The sequence below is a fragment of the Fusarium keratoplasticum genome, chromosome 8 (genome assembly GCF_025433545.1).
Source record: "Fusarium keratoplasticum isolate Fu6.1 chromosome 8, whole genome shotgun sequence".
Classification (NCBI taxonomy): Eukaryota; Fungi; Ascomycota; class Sordariomycetes; order Hypocreales; family Nectriaceae; genus Fusarium; species Fusarium keratoplasticum.
This window is the reverse complement of record NC_070536.1, coordinates 3,075,709-3,091,683: the sequence shown is the minus strand read 5'-3', so window position 1 is coordinate 3,091,683 and position 15,975 is coordinate 3,075,709. Positions and strand designations below refer to the sequence as shown.

The 15,975-nt window shown below is 51.6% G+C and overlaps 7 protein-coding genes across 7 annotated transcripts; 4 read left to right on the top strand and 3 right to left on the bottom strand.

Moving 5' to 3' along the window:
• Nucleotides 1-1,217: 1,217 nt before the first annotated feature.
• On the top strand, nt 1,218-3,983 carry NCS57_01076300 (Protein kinase domain-containing protein; the record flags this gene model as incomplete). Its single annotated transcript, XM_053060497.1, has 5 exons — nt 1,218-1,748; nt 1,809-2,131; nt 2,185-2,351; nt 2,400-3,828; nt 3,884-3,983. The coding sequence occupies 5 exons, from the start codon at nt 1,218-1,220 to the stop codon at nt 3,981-3,983; spliced, it is 2,550 nt and encodes an 849-aa protein (XP_052910891.1).
• Nucleotides 3,984-6,621: 2,638 nt separating this feature from the next.
• NCS57_01076200 (uncharacterized protein) lies at nt 6,622-7,305 on the top strand (the record flags this gene model as incomplete). Its single annotated transcript, XM_053060496.1, has 1 exon — nt 6,622-7,305. Exon 1 carries the CDS (start codon nt 6,625-6,627, stop codon nt 7,303-7,305), a length of 681 nt encoding a protein of 226 aa, XP_052910890.1. The 5' UTR covers nt 6,622-6,624.
• Nucleotides 7,306-7,642: 337 nt separating this feature from the next.
• NCS57_01076100 (GST N-terminal domain-containing protein) lies at nt 7,643-8,332 on the top strand (the record flags this gene model as incomplete). The annotated part of the gene is made up of 1 exon (XM_053060495.1): nt 7,643-8,332. One exon carries the CDS (start codon nt 7,643-7,645, stop codon nt 8,330-8,332), a length of 690 nt encoding a protein of 229 aa, XP_052910889.1.
• Nucleotides 8,333-8,840: 508 nt separating this feature from the next.
• On the bottom strand, nt 8,841-9,785 carry NCS57_01076000 (uncharacterized protein; the record flags this gene model as incomplete). Its single annotated transcript, XM_053060494.1, has 1 exon — nt 8,841-9,785. Exon 1 carries the CDS (start codon nt 9,774-9,776, stop codon nt 8,841-8,843), a length of 936 nt encoding a protein of 311 aa, XP_052910888.1. The 5' UTR covers nt 9,777-9,785.
• Nucleotides 9,786-10,277: 492 nt separating this feature from the next.
• NCS57_01075900 (uncharacterized protein) lies at nt 10,278-11,747 on the bottom strand (the record flags this gene model as incomplete). Its single annotated transcript, XM_053060493.1, has 1 exon — nt 10,278-11,747. The coding sequence occupies exon 1, from the start codon at nt 11,700-11,702 to the stop codon at nt 10,278-10,280; it is 1,425 nt and encodes a 474-aa protein (XP_052910887.1). The 5' UTR covers nt 11,703-11,747.
• A 703-nt stretch (nt 11,748-12,450) lies between these two features.
• On the top strand, nt 12,451-13,929 carry NCS57_01075800 (uncharacterized protein; the record flags this gene model as incomplete). The annotated part of the gene is made up of 9 exons (XM_053060492.1): nt 12,451-12,549; nt 12,610-12,638; nt 12,693-12,830; nt 12,882-12,948; nt 13,013-13,040; nt 13,088-13,100; nt 13,157-13,583; nt 13,642-13,726; nt 13,781-13,929. The coding sequence occupies 9 exons, from the start codon at nt 12,451-12,453 to the stop codon at nt 13,927-13,929; spliced, it is 1,035 nt and encodes a 344-aa protein (XP_052910886.1).
• Nucleotides 13,930-13,984: 55 nt separating this feature from the next.
• NCS57_01075700 (NmrA domain-containing protein) lies at nt 13,985-15,216 on the bottom strand (the record flags this gene model as incomplete). Its single annotated transcript, XM_053060491.1, has 5 exons — nt 13,985-14,407; nt 14,510-14,810; nt 14,861-14,898; nt 14,957-15,016; nt 15,076-15,216. 5 exons carry the CDS (start codon nt 15,214-15,216, stop codon nt 13,985-13,987), a joined length of 963 nt encoding a protein of 320 aa, XP_052910885.1.
• Nucleotides 15,217-15,975: the final 759 nt, after the last annotated feature.

Here is a 15,975-nt window from a genome sequence, read left to right as displayed (position 1 = left end):
AGAATGGCGTTCAATACCAAGTGATCAAGAAACGGGCTTCCAACTTTGTTTCTGCAAGGGCCTAATGTGACTCAAAAGTGCGATGCGTGGATTGCATGGGACCTGCCTCTTGCAAGGCAGACATGGCCTCCATAGATGGCAGTTCCTCCCAAACATCGGCGTGATGGGCTGCCTTGCAGATGAGTGATATTGCAGATCACCAATGATTGGCTGAGCTTCAAGAGCTTCCATCTGGCGAACCTGGGGAATGATCCGTCATCCAGAGCCGGGCGTTCTAGCAGGCTGACCCCTGCAGCCGTAGCGGATTACAGTTCGCCCAGGTGGGATCAGGCCCTGACATGCAGGTGACCTCGGGAGCCTAGCAGGGCTGACATGATGCGCTAACAGCGCGATTGGCCGCTCGAGCCTAAATCAACCTGTGTATGCTTCCAGCGCTCAGTACACGCTGCCATTATCTGAGAAGAAAGGGAAGACGAAGCAGGCCATCAGCATCATTGTTGCGTTGCATCTGCGGGTCACATCAGACAGCCAGAGCTGAAAATGAAGGCAGGGATTACCAACACCTCTCGGCTAAGCACTGAGCGTCGTGTGGCTGGATATCAGAGGAGCAATTGGGTGACCCAACCTGTAAGGATGCAGTTGTCTCAGCCGAGTTGAAAATGGGCGACCTATGCAACCCACTCCCAAAGAAGGCGCCCACTGTGTTCTCAGCCTCGATAAGGCATTTGTTTGCCTTGGCGAGGATGCCTTGTAGCCTGAAAGGTCTCTTTCTTTCGCAAAGTGCGGTGCCGTGCGGTGCCTTCCATCGCGACCGCTCTCGCGCCGACCCCTCCGTCCCTCCTCATCCCATCCCATCCACCCCGCCCCGATGCTCTTCCATCTCACAAACACAACAACAACGCCTTGTTTGCTGCAGAATTATCAGGCGCATCTAGTATCGCATGTAGTGCCGCATCTAGATTCTTGCTGCAAGCACTTCCTACGCTACCATCTTGTTTTAAGCCTTGCGCACTCCATCCGCCTCTCTTATTGAACAATCCCCTTCAGCCCACCCCACGAGTTTGTTCGACGTCGTCCTCCCACAAAGCCGTTACATACAACCCAGACTCTCCCCCTCGCCCGCGACCGAAGTTACAAGCTCTTGTTCAACGAGTGCCGACCTGGCTCAGCCACTCCCTGCCCCAATCTCCCTCCCAGCGCATCGCGCCGTTCGATCGATGCCGCCTAGCATTGTCGCGACACGTGGGGAGCAGCTTGGGCGTTTGAAGTTGCAATTCCATGGCCAAGACGGAACTGGATGCGAGAGATCGCATTATATTCCTCGGCACTGTCTCGAGGAATTTTGGGAGGCCCACAGCATCAGCGCGATATTGAGGGCGTGCTCCATCAACAAACCCCAGAATGTCATTTTCCAGAGCTTCTTGTGCACCTTCTCCCTTCTCGTGTACATCAACAAGGTCGACTTCCTCGGGTGGCTCGTCGAACGCAACCTAAAGGACGCTACCTTTCCACTAGAAAGCCGTCCCTCATTCTGGCCTGATACACCATCGTATGACAAGCTCTTCGAGGCTATCACCGAATGGCAGTGGATCTTCTTCCCCGTCACCTTGGAGCAGCACGAGCTTTACAATCAAGTCTTCAGCCCTCAGTACATCTTTCCAATTTGCACGGAGGAGCTCATTAAAGCTGGCGACACGATCCAAGTCCACAAGATTGAAACGAATCCGTCTTGCGCAGGCTCCGACCCGGTACGAAACAACCTTGCGGGCCGCATACCTTTAGTTCACTGCTTACCCATGCCATGACAGGCCACTCGCGTCCGAAAGACCTACAATGAATCCGGCAAAGCCCAATACGAAAGAGAAGTAAAAACTTTCACCAGTCTGCAAAGCCGTTCCTCTCCCTACATCATCAGCTATCATGGCTGCTACCAACAACAACGCCTAGACGGCACCATCACATACAATCTGATATTGGGGTTTGTCGACGGCGGAAACTTGGAAGAATTTTATACCGACATGAATCCGCCCCGCTCACTACCCGACACTAACAAGATCTGGAATGCCTTCTGTGGTGTATTGGAGGGATTGCACCATCTCAACTTTGCTGCTATCGACACCAACTTCCAGACGTAAGGCAGACTTGACGTCACCTAGCAATACCAGAGCTAACGGCACACTACAGAATTCACCAGGACATCAAACCCGACAACCTTCTCGTCTCCAAGTCCGCATCAAGCCAGCCCTACGATATTGAGCTCGTCATCACAGATTTCGGATACAGCCACACCAAAACTCTGACGACCGGCCAAGACACGTGGGGTATCGACTCACACGGAGGCCAGGTCTACGGTTAGCACCTTTTCCGCACATAGGTTGCCTAAATGCTAATCTGACAAGGTGCCCCGGAATCTAGCCACCATGCAGATTACACCCGTCACGGACGAACTCACATCACCCCCAAAGTCGACATCTGGTCCCTCGGATGCGTCATGAGCGAGGCTGCGATTTGGATCAAGTGTGGTCGGCAGGGTTTGGAAAATTATCGAAACGGACGCATCGCCGAAACGAGGACACTGCCCAGGTTTGATCAAGCCGGTCACGGTGGATGTTTCCATGACGGTGCCCAGGCCCTGAGTGCCGTGCGAACGACCCATGACTGGATTCGCAACTACTATCCAGACGACACTGTTACCCTCCAGGTGCTCGAAATGATCGAGACATCCATGCTGGTCCCGCAAAGAGATCGACAAGACGCCCAAATGCTCTGCGAACGACTCGCCAAGATCATACAGGGCGCCTCCTCGGGTCATGGCAGCAACTCACCGCCGTCCAGCTCACCACCAGCCAGATCATCAACCGTCAGATCCTCAACAGTCAGATCACCAACAATCAGATCACCAATAGCCAGATCACCACCGACTAGTTCGCCACCGGCCAGCTCACCGCCTCGTCCCGTTTCTCTTAGTTTTCCCTGGACACCTTTGACGAGCCGTCGATCCCAGACTACAACAACATATACGACCCCAGCCACTCCGCAATCCCCCATTTCTACTTCAATAATGGAATCCCTGTCGCCTCTTTCACCTAGGGCTGAATTGCCTGGAAGTCAGCCCAACGGAGTGCCCCATCCTCAGTTCTTCGACTCTCCCACCCCAGCTCCACGGCCTGACTCACGACGCCTCCTACCATTGTCCCCTATCTTAACCTTTGATCAAGCCCAAGATTGGTATAATAATGCCAAGAGCGGCTGTCCCGTTGACCCCAGGGTTAAAGATGTCGTGGGGCAGCTTGGGAACAACGTCAAAGGTCGCGACCACATCTTTTTGATGGATGTGTCACCATCAATGGGCCTACATTTTCATGAAATCACGGAAAAATTCAAGATTCTTGCCTATCTGGCTAAGAAGTTCGATCCTGACGGTGTCGAAGTTTGCTTCTCATCCGAAGTGCCATTGATACACAAGGGAGACACTTCAAAACTTCTACGCCTATTCAACGAACAAAGTTGGGACCAGCTCTCCTTTGAAGACAGAATCGGAACTTTCATCGATCAGATAGTCATTCCACGGCTATCGTCCTTGCGACAGAAGTTTGGGCTGAAGAAACCTAAAAACCTCACCATCTTCGTCCTGACCGACGGCCGATGGGGCGAAGGCAAAGAAGGCGCCGCGGGCGTCGAGAACCCAATTAAAAGACTTATCAACGTGATTCTCAAAAAGGAATTGAGTCGTACCCAGGTGGCGATTCAATTCCTACGGTTTGGAGATGATTCAGATGGCAAACGATACTTGGCATATCTTGACCGCTATGGCAAGCAATACGACTGGTGAGAGAACCACTATTGATTTGGCGAAGCGCCCATAACTGACCTTTTAACTTAGTGACTGTGTTGATACAAAACCTATTGACGGAAACATCTTTGACATGTTTATCGGGCCCATTAATGCTAATATCGACACGGCGGATGAGGATGAACTTTGAGATCTCTGGTGGCAAGGTTTTTCTAATTGCTCAAATACTTGAATTGCTTAATTCTGTTATAGGATCCCTTGAATGGTATTTAGAAAGCGAGTATTATATATAGAAGTATTTCTCACATTATAGATGGTATTGGTGCATGAGGCAAAAATGGGCGAAAAGGAAAACGGTGCAAGTCGAGGTTCGCATTGCGTATTGCCATGGTCAATGCTCTAGGGAGGGGAGTCAATGAAAAGGCCTTCCCCTGTGATTTATCATTTTGTCTCATAGTTTTAGATCGGTAATTTACCATCAGGAAGCCCAGGGGGGGTGAAGCCTGCAACAGATCAACTCACCTTCTGCCGTGTGGCCTTGCGAGACAGCTGTCCCCTCTAATCTCCCCAATGACAGCGAGATTCTGATTTTTAGTGCCGATATGGCCGACACCTGATCATGGCTGCTTCAGGGTGCAGTTGTGTTTATGGGTGGTGTAAGACGGGTCCGCTGACAACCATCTACCTCCCTCTTGTTACCCTTCGAGACACAGATGGTCCTCCAATTGCTTGAACTAGCCACATGGACGAAAGATTGCAAGGCCGATCAATTGGAGGTGAGGACCTGCTCCCTTTTCTTTCATCTACTTTCTAACCTCGCTCAATGCCACTTTATGGTCTTGCAAACATCTTTGACGCGTCACATTAGGGTGAGAAGGCCCCCAATCCACAACACATGCTGCCTGCATATCAGCGGAGTCTTCCCCAAGATCACTGACCCTATTTAGTTCCGAGTAACGTTGCCCCTGAGTGATGAAACATTCATGACATTATTTTGGTTGTCAAGTGTACTAAGCGTGGAGGTTTGACGAAGTCCAGACGATAAGCTTCCTAGAATGTACATACAGGTGGTCTTGGGCCATGGCCAGAGCCATTGGTCGTCACCAAGTTACAGAGCTTGAGGGCACGTGTAAAGCCACATATTAGTCACATGGCCCATTTCCTACAACCTCAAAAATAGCTTTTAACCCGTTTGCTTGACAATAGATGAGCAGCGCCCGAACCGCCACTTGCCGCTGTCCTTGACTGCGCGAGTGCTGCCAGCCCGCAATGAACAAGAATCTAAGCTGATTGCGGCCGGTCTTTGGAATAGTTCCCCTCAGTTACAGTAACAAAAAACCAGTATCGCACTAGAACTTTAGTGAGATCAGGTAGTGCTCCAACAATGGGGCTTGTCACTGGATGGTAACGCTCTCGCAGCCAAGGGCGCATCCATTCTTCCCAACTAGCACAGAGACAGTAATATACAGGATAGACCACAGTCCAGACTCAACGGGAGGCGCCAAGGAATGGCCCCAAATAGACACAGCCAGGCGGAATTGGGTTCAGCCCCTTGCTTGAACACGAGCCTGTCGCGGACCTTTCCAGGATTGACACCGGAACATTGCGATATCTCGAAATAGAATAGAAGAGGCTGCATGAGCTGAGAGGTCAAGCTTAACAATGAGGAGCATTACTCACTCGCCACATGAGCTGAGGGTTGTAAATATTTTGGCTTCGGTGGAAAATGGGACTGGTGGAGGTTAGAGTGAAAATTGGCTGTGATCGTCAGTCAACGGCGAACGTGCGGATTAGTTTATTAACATCGCGGATAAAAAAAAATGGAACAAGGAAAAGAAAACCCCGACTTTACTTGAAGGCATCTCACATCTCTGGTGATGATGAGGGCTGATCAATGATCCTCTTGAGTACTTCAATACTACCCTAGACCTGCATCGAATTTCCACTCAATCTCGCCCGATGATTTGCGGGACACGACGGCGGCGAAACGTGTAACGTACAATGCAAGCCAACCCTGCTCGTATTCCGGTGGCTTGCGTAAGCATTGAAGCACGTTTCTATGGCTTGGCTGAAATCGCGTTCAAGCCCTGAAGCCCGCTTATGTCCACCTATGCAGGTCTTGGCCGCGACAAGATAGAGTCGAGATCCTCAGCCCTCCAATTGCCTCGGGGACAACAAGATCCGGGGTAGCAACGTAAGAACGACGAACCAATAAACAGGCACGAACCAAAGTCCCCTTTCTCGAGGGGTGGCAAGGCCGAGTCTAACTCCCACCACGGGACAGCCCGTCTCCAATAGCCCGGTTGATTCCTCATACTGTGGAGGATGGACCCGTTGTCAAAGTCAGCTCGACGTTGCATCGTTCCATCTCATTGACGACATGGGTTCAGTCAGCCACATCTGAGCGCCACGACGTTTAGCTCTGAGTAAACGAAGGCGCCCCTGGGCTTTTTGAAGGTGTTTCTCAGGCTTATGGCGTTAAAGGAGGACATCTGAATGTTGGCGGTGACGGGAGAGTCAAGTTGCTCCTTCTCCGTCTACTCACGCGCTTACTACGCATCCACCAACCTCCTCCATCGCCAACTCTGCATCTTCCACCCAAACTACACACGTCAAATTGATCTCTAGCTGCGTCAGCGGCGGCCTATGGCAGTGTCCCGGCAGTGCAACTCTACGCTTACCGGCACCGGTAGTCGCAGCCTCTAGTCAGCGCCTGGTCAGCACTAACGAGCCCAGAATCGCATTTAGCGCTGACCTTCATCAAAGGTATAAACAACACTGTCGATCCCCTTTCTGTTTCTCTCTCGTCACTTTCTTTTCTCCATTGCAAAATGTTTCCTCGTCCTGCGCTGTACGTGGCCCTCGGGCTCTTGATGGTCGTTTCCATCATCGAGTTGTCGTTTATTTCGGCCATGGTTGGATGGCTCCACGGTACTGCGAGCGGAACTTTTACTTTCAGATACAACGGCGCGGATCACGAGCTCAAGGGCGAACCAAAGAATCTCATTGTCGACCAGGGCCATACCAGCAATGGCGCAGCAGGCACGGCATTTGTCCTCATCGGCTGTGGAGGATCCCTTATTCTCTGGCTGCGATCTCGACCGAACCCAAACAAATTCAGCATCGCGTTGTACTACGGCTGGCTTGTCGCAAATGTTCTCAGTCTTCTTCTCGTCCTCAGCGCCCTCATCTACGTCTTTGTTGTGACAAACGACCACAACGGCCAGAGAATCGACCCCCGCGTCGCTGCCGGACTCGACGCCGGAGAGAAATACCCTCTCCAATCGTGGACACCTCAGAATTGGTATTCGGCAATGCTCAAACTTGACCTGCCCGATTCGAGCCAGAGAGATGACATCGAGAGCCACCTCCGCATCATGCGAGGATGGCAATACAACCTCATCCCCTTCTTCATCATCCACCTTATCGAGACTTGCCTTGCACTGTGGGACGGTGCGCAGCGACGGAAAGAGCACGCCTACAGCCCTCCCACTCACAAGAGCTCTGTTTAAACCAGCACAAGATTCAAAATTCTGTGGACATCATCATGAGGAGTTTGGCACATACATTAGTGGTTCCGGCAAAAAAGGCAATCATTAGATGAATTCTGCACCTATACATCATGTAATAACTACGTAGGACTTTTAATTCAATGACATTTTGTCCTACTCCAACATTGTGGCACCACAAACCCTCTTGATTACCAACGCAACAGACCGCCTGTCGAATAAAGGGCGTGTCGTGACTCACCAGCTCAGCGGGGTCGTCCATCGACGCTATAAAAACCATCCTCATCTTTCACCTCTGCCAAGACTTTGTTTATTCTTACAAATCAACGACAAAATCAATATGACTTATACACTCTTCATCGGAAACAAACGCTACTCTTCCTGGTCCATGCGACCCTGGGTCCTCCTCAAGGCCCTCGACATCCCTTTTGAGGAGAAGCTCCATCTTTTCAAGCCCGGCCCTCGCCAACCTCACTTCATCGCCTTTTCTCCCACGGGTAAAGTGCCCTGCCTGCAGGACGGAGACACGTCGATCCTTGTCTGGGATTCTCTCGCCATCTGCGAGTACATCGCCGAAAAGTACCCCGCCGCGTGGCCTGCTGATGCTGCGGCTCGTGCGTTTGCGAGATCTGCTGCGGCAGAGATGCATTCTGGATTCAACGCCATACGGGATGAGTGCAGTATGAATGTTGGTCTGAGGATTGAGTTGGGAACGCCGAGCGAGGCTCTGCGGAGGGATATCAACCGTTTCAACGCCCTGTTCAAGGAAGGAATCGAAAAGTTTGGAGGCCCGTGGTTGGCCGGGGACAAGTTTACCATCGTGGATGCCATGTATGCGCCCATTGCATCGCGCTGCAAGACATATGGCGTCGAGCTCGACGGCGCGGCTCAGGAATACGTGGATCGATTGTTTGAACATCCTGTTGTGCAAGAGTGGGTCCAGGATGGTATCAAGGAGACGGAGAGGGAACCAGACCATGAGGATGATTGTGTGAGAGGACGCAAGATACTGCAGGACCTGTCCCAGTAAAGACAGGTGAGCTTGGAGAATAATATGACGCCCGATAGTATTGTCTGCAATGATGACAAGAAGCCATCAGCCACAACAGCAAAAAACACAGTCATTAATACGTGACGGTATTAAAACCTAATACCGTATGACGCTTGATATCTCGATAGTAGACGGGTCTCATTGTGTACTTGGTGACGCTTCTAAAAGGCTATCAGCCACAATAACAAACAACACGGTTATTGACACATGCCAAAAAGCGCAATCACCTAGAATTAGACGGGGATCGCGTTGTCAAATAACAAATTATAATCAGTCGTAAAGACTGGTATTGTAACAAGCTACTGGTTGAAAATATGCCGTTCTAGTCTCCAAGCCGGGTATAGTAAAAACAAATATGCAAATATACCTTCCATGCCATCGAGCCAGTTGTGTTTTGACCAATGAAAACCCCATCCGTCATCCATATGTCGAATCTGCCGCTCGCCATCTCATGTTGAATGTCTTGGAATCTACTGAATCCCTCTCCTCATCCCGCCTTGTCCCGTGCCGCACCCTGGCCTTTCTTTTCCGCCATTAGCTTCTTTGCATGCTCGACCTGCCGATCCTTCCTCTCGTTGAACCTCCTCCTAACCACGCCCCAGCGCCGCTCCTCTTCCGGCGTCGTGAAAACAGGGGGCGAGCCCGGATTTACCCAGTCCAGCGGCACAGCCTGACTCTCTATCGGTTGATAGAGCGGCTCAAACTTCATCTGCCTGTCGTCCGGCGCCTTGCTCATCTCCTCTGGTGTCCAGGGAAGCGCCTCCCACACGGCGTCCGAGGCGATTTCACCGCGCGTCACCATCCTCGCTTTGATCGGCTCCGGGGGGTGCCCCTTGAGGTACGACACTTTTCTATCCCTATTAGTCCGCCACAACCTGTAATGGAGCTCTGCCTCGGCGGCCTGCTCGAGTGTCAGGGTGAGCTCATAGTCTCTTTGCATCAGGGGCGGGCTGTGAGAGGTGGCGTAGCCGCGTGACAAGGGCGTGGGAGTGGCGTTAAGAAGTTTCCAGTGGTTATTCAGAGATACGACACGACGTTGCAGGTCAGGCGGTTCATACGGAGGTGGCTTTCGGAATTGAGAAATACCAAAAATGGTGTCGAGGATGGACGTCTCTTTTAGTACCAGCGACGTCAGATCGCGTCGTGACTCCAGACTCCGCAACATTTTCTTGCACAGCTCTAAGTTGTCGTCGGGCAGTGTCGTGGGGAGTAGGTAGTATCTGAGGGTGTGGTGTATGTAGTGGACCTCGCACAGCGTGTTCTCGAGGTCTGGATCGTTGGGAAGGTCGGTGAAATGACTGCATGTCTCACGAAAGGCCTTTGTCGTTGGGAACCACGGTAGGGGAGTTCCGAGGGCGCCGGTGAGGCCTCGAGGGGCGCTCCTTGTTGAAAAGACATCCGCGATGCCTTTGAGGACGTTCATGATTCTAACATGAGATTGAGAGAAGAAAGAAAGGGGGTGAGTAATTTGAAGATTCTGAGTGAGTGATGCTGTCTCCAAGAGCCAATCACTGGTTATCTGTCTGGTGTATTCCTTGCACAAAGTGGGGCCTTTTTCGGATAAATGGGTGCTTCCACGTCCCAGCCTTGGCGAGATGCGCCAGCGACATCTTGATCAGAAGTGCTGAGTATTTGAATTTCATCAGAGGAATATTGCCTGATCGATAAACCGTGATCAGACGAATGAGACAAATGAAGACGGGTGACCGGAACATAAACAAAGTACCCCAATTGCCGCAGCCTTTGTCCGCAAGCGACATCATGTACAAAGAACTCTGACAACATCAACCCAAACGCGAAACCAATCCCCTCCCTGGCATTACAAGATTTGTATCCAGTCTGTAAAGCTAGATGCCTCCAGATCTTGTGCAACTCCGAAAAAGCCGACCAAACATCAACAACAAACACCTGTCAACCCCAAAACTCACCAACGAGCCCGGTTCTCGCGTTCATACTCATCCTCAGAGTACCCATCGAACTCATCCTTCATGCTGCGCGCATCAATCCTACTCCTCGTCGGCTGATCCGGAAATCGACGGCCTTGGAAAGAAAGAGACTGCGCGCCTAGGAACCCCTCGATCCGGCCATCGCCCAGGAACTTGATCCAGCCGTCGTTTCGGTCGCCGTACCAGATAGGGCCTTGGTCTTCGCGTCCCCGCCATATGAAGTGTACCTTTTCGTGGGAGGATCTCATCGGGCGGTCTTCAATGAAGAAAACACCTTCGTACACTCCCAGGTTGAAGCGTCCCCACAGAGAGGAACCGGAAAGCGTGAGGGTCAGCCCAAAGTCGTCTGGGTGGTAATAGTCCCACTGGCTAGTGACGTCTTCTGAATCAACTTCATAGTCGCCGTTGAGAAGGCCAAGAGGCGCGAGACTGGCTTCGTCCTCGTAGCCGTCATCATAGCCATCGTTATCGTAGTTATCGCTGTGAGATTGATATCCACCACGAGGAGAGTAGTCATCTGAACGGTAGCCGCCATCTTCTGGGTACTCCGAGTAGGGAGGAGGAGCGGCAAAGTCGTAGCCAGAAGGCCGGGGTGGGGGAGCCTCGATGCGTCCCCGTGCCATGAAGGCATTGCTGCGTCGGGCCGTCTGCTTCTTCCGAGTAGAGCTTTCTGGTGAATCCTGTCTTGATGAGCGGGTTGGTCCTTGGGATATGCCGCCTCGACGGGCCATTCGCTCGCGGGGAGCTGACGACTGGGAGGTGGCGGGTGTGCTTCGACCAGATGTGGAGGAGGCGCCACCTCGGCGGGCAGTCTGCTTCTTTGCAGGCGTGGTAGAAGTAACCTTAGCAGCAGACGCCTTGGAAGTGGACGCCTTGGAAGTAGAAGCTTTGGTGGTTGTCGTCTTTGTAGTTGTGGTCGTCTTGGTTGTGGTCGTGACCTTGGTGGTAGTCGTCTTTGCCTTCTTCGAGGGACCAGCGTCATCGCCAGCCTTTCTCTTGGCACCCGCAGCCTTTGCCGGTGTTGAAGAAGCAGCCTTGGATGCTTTCTTGGCCTCCCGGTCATTCTTTGTCCATTCCTTCTTAAGCTTGCCCTCAATCTTGGTAACATCCGCCGGCACCTTGAGATTCCCCGCATTCATAACATCCAGCAGACGCATGCGGGCGACCGACTTTGTCTTTGACGGCGGGAGACCATAGTGAATGAGTTGCGCCTCGAACCAATGTGCAGGATGATCTTTGTCGTTACCAGACGTGAAGTGCGTCTTGAGCTCCTGGAGCGTTGCACGACGATGCCTGTTTTGGCCTGAGGCTTCGGCAAAGAAGTCCCCGTGGGCAAAGGCAAAGGCGCCTTCAGATACGGGAGGCGCGCCGACCCACGCGTTGGCGGGAGATGCCTTGGGCATTATATCGTCGATATTGAAGATTGAAGTGTCAGAAAGATCAAGATTGACGAGGGGGATTGAGGGGAAAATGAGATGCAGTGGTTTTGCTTTTTTGATGCATCATCAAACAAGCCACCTCCCAGTGTGGTTCAGGTGCCAGGTCGGCTGGGCAGCAATGCATGAAAATTATGAAAGAAAGTAGCATACTTATGCAACGGTAATGCAAGTAGAACTTGGTTTGAAGCCCTGTTTGTTCTTTAGATAATAGACACAAAATTGTTTATAAACTGTCGGGGAACTGCATGTCGAATGCTAATTCGCCATCCTCTATAGTGATTCTGAGATGGTCCTGAAAGAGAAAATGGACAGGTGAAGGGTGTTGACCGTCGATATCCTGCCTCGTATCTAGACATAAACAAGGGACCGTTACACTCTCCCGTCTGCTTAAAGTTCTAGACCTTATCTTGAATACGTAGTTCCTCAACAGCAATGACCCGTTCAGGCTCTGGTGCCAACCTGGACACTCTTCATTCCACTCAAACACAAGCCAGAGCCTCTTACCCTAGACCTATTCCATCCTCAACGAGCGGATTACCAAACCAACTCTCCATCACGCGATTGGAGGTTAACCGCGCTATTTAGCCATGGCCCCTTACATGGGTGTTCCCCGCTCCGAGCTCGAACTCCTCTCGCGATCCATCCATCCTCCTTAGCTCCATCACCACTATCTTAGCCTCCCTCTAATTTTGGTACGACTGTCTCACTCACCATGTGCGGGTCCAATTCGCCGACCAGGGCACCGACTTCCGCTTCTCCACCGAGATCGACTCCATCTCCGATCGATTTAGTTCCTGCTGATCAAGGCGAAGTAGGATCTGAAAAATGCCTCTGTCTGGTCGAAAATCCGTAGCTGATGTTTGATCCTTAGGACGCCGATTCATCTATCGGCTCGGACGCGTGAGTGGACGGCTTGGCCATGTGGTGCGACACAAGATGCTAAAAGCGACCTAGAGAAAGTTCCACCGCTTCTGTCTCGGCCAGCATTCTCGAATATCGTCGTGTCCAGGGTCGCACATACCATGCCGACAAGTTTGTCAATGACTATGCTTTTCCCAATGACGACCAGCAGTTAGAGTCTATCGACATCTCGTACGGCCGTGTCTCTAGAGACTGAGTGCACCATGCTAACTTTACCCCTAGCCACCACTCCCTCACCCTTCTCTTGGATGGCCAGCTATTTCTCGCACCTATCAAAGATAATGTTCAGGTGCGGACTTGCTCCAAGCATAGGACGGCAAAAGTTCTCACGCTGATAATCATGATTTTCTCAGAAAGTACTTGATGTTGGTACAGGAAGCGGTACGTGAAACCCTCCATGCACATGGGCGTCGCTGATCATATGCAAGGCATTTGGGCAATGTATCACTGCCTTGCTACTCAGATATGAGCGACCAGCTTATGCTTACACATTCTAGTGACTTTGCCGATCAGTACACAGGTGCCGAAGTGATCGGTACCGACCTCTCACCCTGCCAGCCAGAGTGGGTTCCTCCGAATGTACAATTCGAGGTAGACGATGCTACCGAGAGATGGACCTGGGGAGATAATCACTTTGATTTTATCCATATCCGTTACCTCTTCGGCGCCATTGCTGACTGGCATGCCCTCTTTAAGGAGGCCTACCGTTGTTGCGCCCCTGGCGGTTGGGTAGAGTCGGTCGAGGCTGACGTCCGTCTGCTCAGCGATGATGGGACTGACGAGCTAGAGCCTGTCTTGAAAGTCTGTGACAAGATGTACGAAGAGGGAGGCAAGGCTCTGGGCCGTCCGTTTTTTGTAGGCGAGCTACAGGTGGAAGGACTCAAGGAGGCTGGTTTTGTCGATATCAAGACGGTGGATTACAAGGTGAGATTTGCATGACACGCACACCCTCTCCAACATGTATCTGACTTGTGAATTACAGATGCCTATTGGTAACTGGCCGAAAGACCCTAAAATGGCCCAGGTGGGCCGTTTCGTCCAGCTGACATTGGAGAACGACCTCGAGGGTGAGCAAGCTTATTACCTAACCTAACACTGATATCCCTGACATATCGCCATAGGATACTCCCTTCTGCTGTGGAGCCAGGTCCTGAAGTGGCCGGAAGATGAGTTCCAGGTGTTTCTCATGCAGACGCGCAAGGCAATCCGCAACCGTAAGGTCCACAGCTACTTCAAGGTGCGGTACGTCTACGGTCGTAAGCCTGAGTAGGTTGGAAAGACGCATCAGAGACGAGATTAGCGCTAGTCTTTTTAGGTATCTGGACCTAGATAAGATTCTCTTTTACACTCTCCAAGGCCTGTTTAAAGTTCCGAACCTTGCCCTGGACACCTAGTCCCTCAAGAGTAATGACCCGTTCAGGCTCCAACTTGTGCCAGTTGGGAAACTCTTCACTCCACCGCAGCTGAGAGGCGATCTCAAGGCCTCCGACACCCCAAATCTTCTCAGTTGTCTTATCCGAGACCTCGATGTACACGGCTCGCTTTCCCGTGACACTCTCCCAGACCTTCACGACTTCCGACAACTTGAGATAGTCGGTGATGACAATGGCGATCCTGCCAAACGACCTTGGTCCGTCTTCTAGGATACCTTCTACGACCACGCCGACGTTGTGTTGGGCGTCTCCTGCGATGGGAAGAACTGCGTCTTCTTTGCTGGGTTGAATCCAAGCATAAACATCGGGGCTGGGCTATACCGAAGAAAAACAATTAACAACGTGCTGCATACGATTCAGACCATGGGACAGGGGCAAAGAGTTCCCAACTTGGCCTGACGTCTGCGATGAACTTACCAGATGAACAAGTTTCATCATGGCGTTGAATGCCATGTTTGATGGATACCAACCAAGCCAGACCCGGGTTGTCTTGGCTGCCAGTTCCGGCGCATGCTCCTCAATCCACTGAAAGGCCTCGTGCTTGTAGTCAAAGTGCGGAACCGGCAGCTTGCCGTTCGATGAGAGGCTGGCGGCGGGTAGCGAGCTCATTATGTAGTGCTTGAGGCCTGGAGTTTGAGCTGCCGCCTTGGCAATGTTGATCTGTTGCTGCTTTTCCACCTCGCCGGCTGCCTCGCGACCCTTCTTCATCACAAGTCCCCTGAAATGAGCCGTGAGTATTATAACGAGCTAAATGAACGATACGCGTACCAATCAAAGTTTGTAAGAGCAAAAACAGCCGTTGTACCCTATGTAAACCTTGATTAGTCTAGGCTCGAGGGGGTTGGCGGTTTGCTCATCTTGTACCCTGAATGCCTCATGGAGGGAGGTTTCGTCATTGGCATCAGCGGCGACTACCTCGATGCCCTAGATGAAAATGTCGTCAGTAAAAATGTTGAAGGTTTCCCGCATTTGGACCGAGCCACCTTCTCGAGGAGCTTCCTGGAAGCGTTGCTAGCGGGGTTTCTGGTGACGGCCCGAACTTTCCAGTGAGGATTGCCCTGGAGAGCAGTACACACGGAGCCACCTTGAGATCCAGTGGCACCGAGAACCGTGATGATTGACATGATGGCTATAAATCTGGATTGAAGAGCGGAGTTGGAATAGACAAGCTGGTGTGTTTGCAATGTGATGATGATGCTATGCACTTGGGAAAAGCACCCGATTTCATGTATATCGTAGTACATGCACAATGAAGAGACAATGATGAGTAATGTCGTCATGAAGTTTTATTTAGCCACCCATGCCCTGAGACAACAGCCGCAGATATGCCCACTGTCGGTTTTCGGAATTTCTTCTTTCACCGAGGCGACCCGACGTTGTGCGAGATAGACAAACAACTCGCTGCTTCGGCACCACGGTAGAGCCGATATGCGACAGAATGGCTTGGATTGGAAGTATCAACCACTTAACTGCGTATTTCGATACAGAAATGATTTTATGATGGACCAGGCACGAGTCGAGCCAAGACCCTTCGGCCTTCGCGTCTCGTTCTCGGTCGGCCACCATCATCGCCAAGCCTGAATTTGTAAAGGGGCTGAAAGGCGAGACTGCAGTTGCATAGATTGCTAAATGGCAGCCCGAGCATACCCATCCGGTCCCGGTAGGACGTTGGATCAGTGGGCGCCTTGCCATTTGGGCACTTCCCGATGCCTACATCACACTGAATAGTGATAAGTTGATAAGACGCCGATTGGAGAATATCAGCTCCATGGAGCTTGAGATCGAGGTGTGCTCGCGCAAACAGTCGCCAGGCACAGGCATGGCCGAAGTGACTAGACCCCACACATTGACCGAGGTGAATAGATACTTGAACACTACTGATC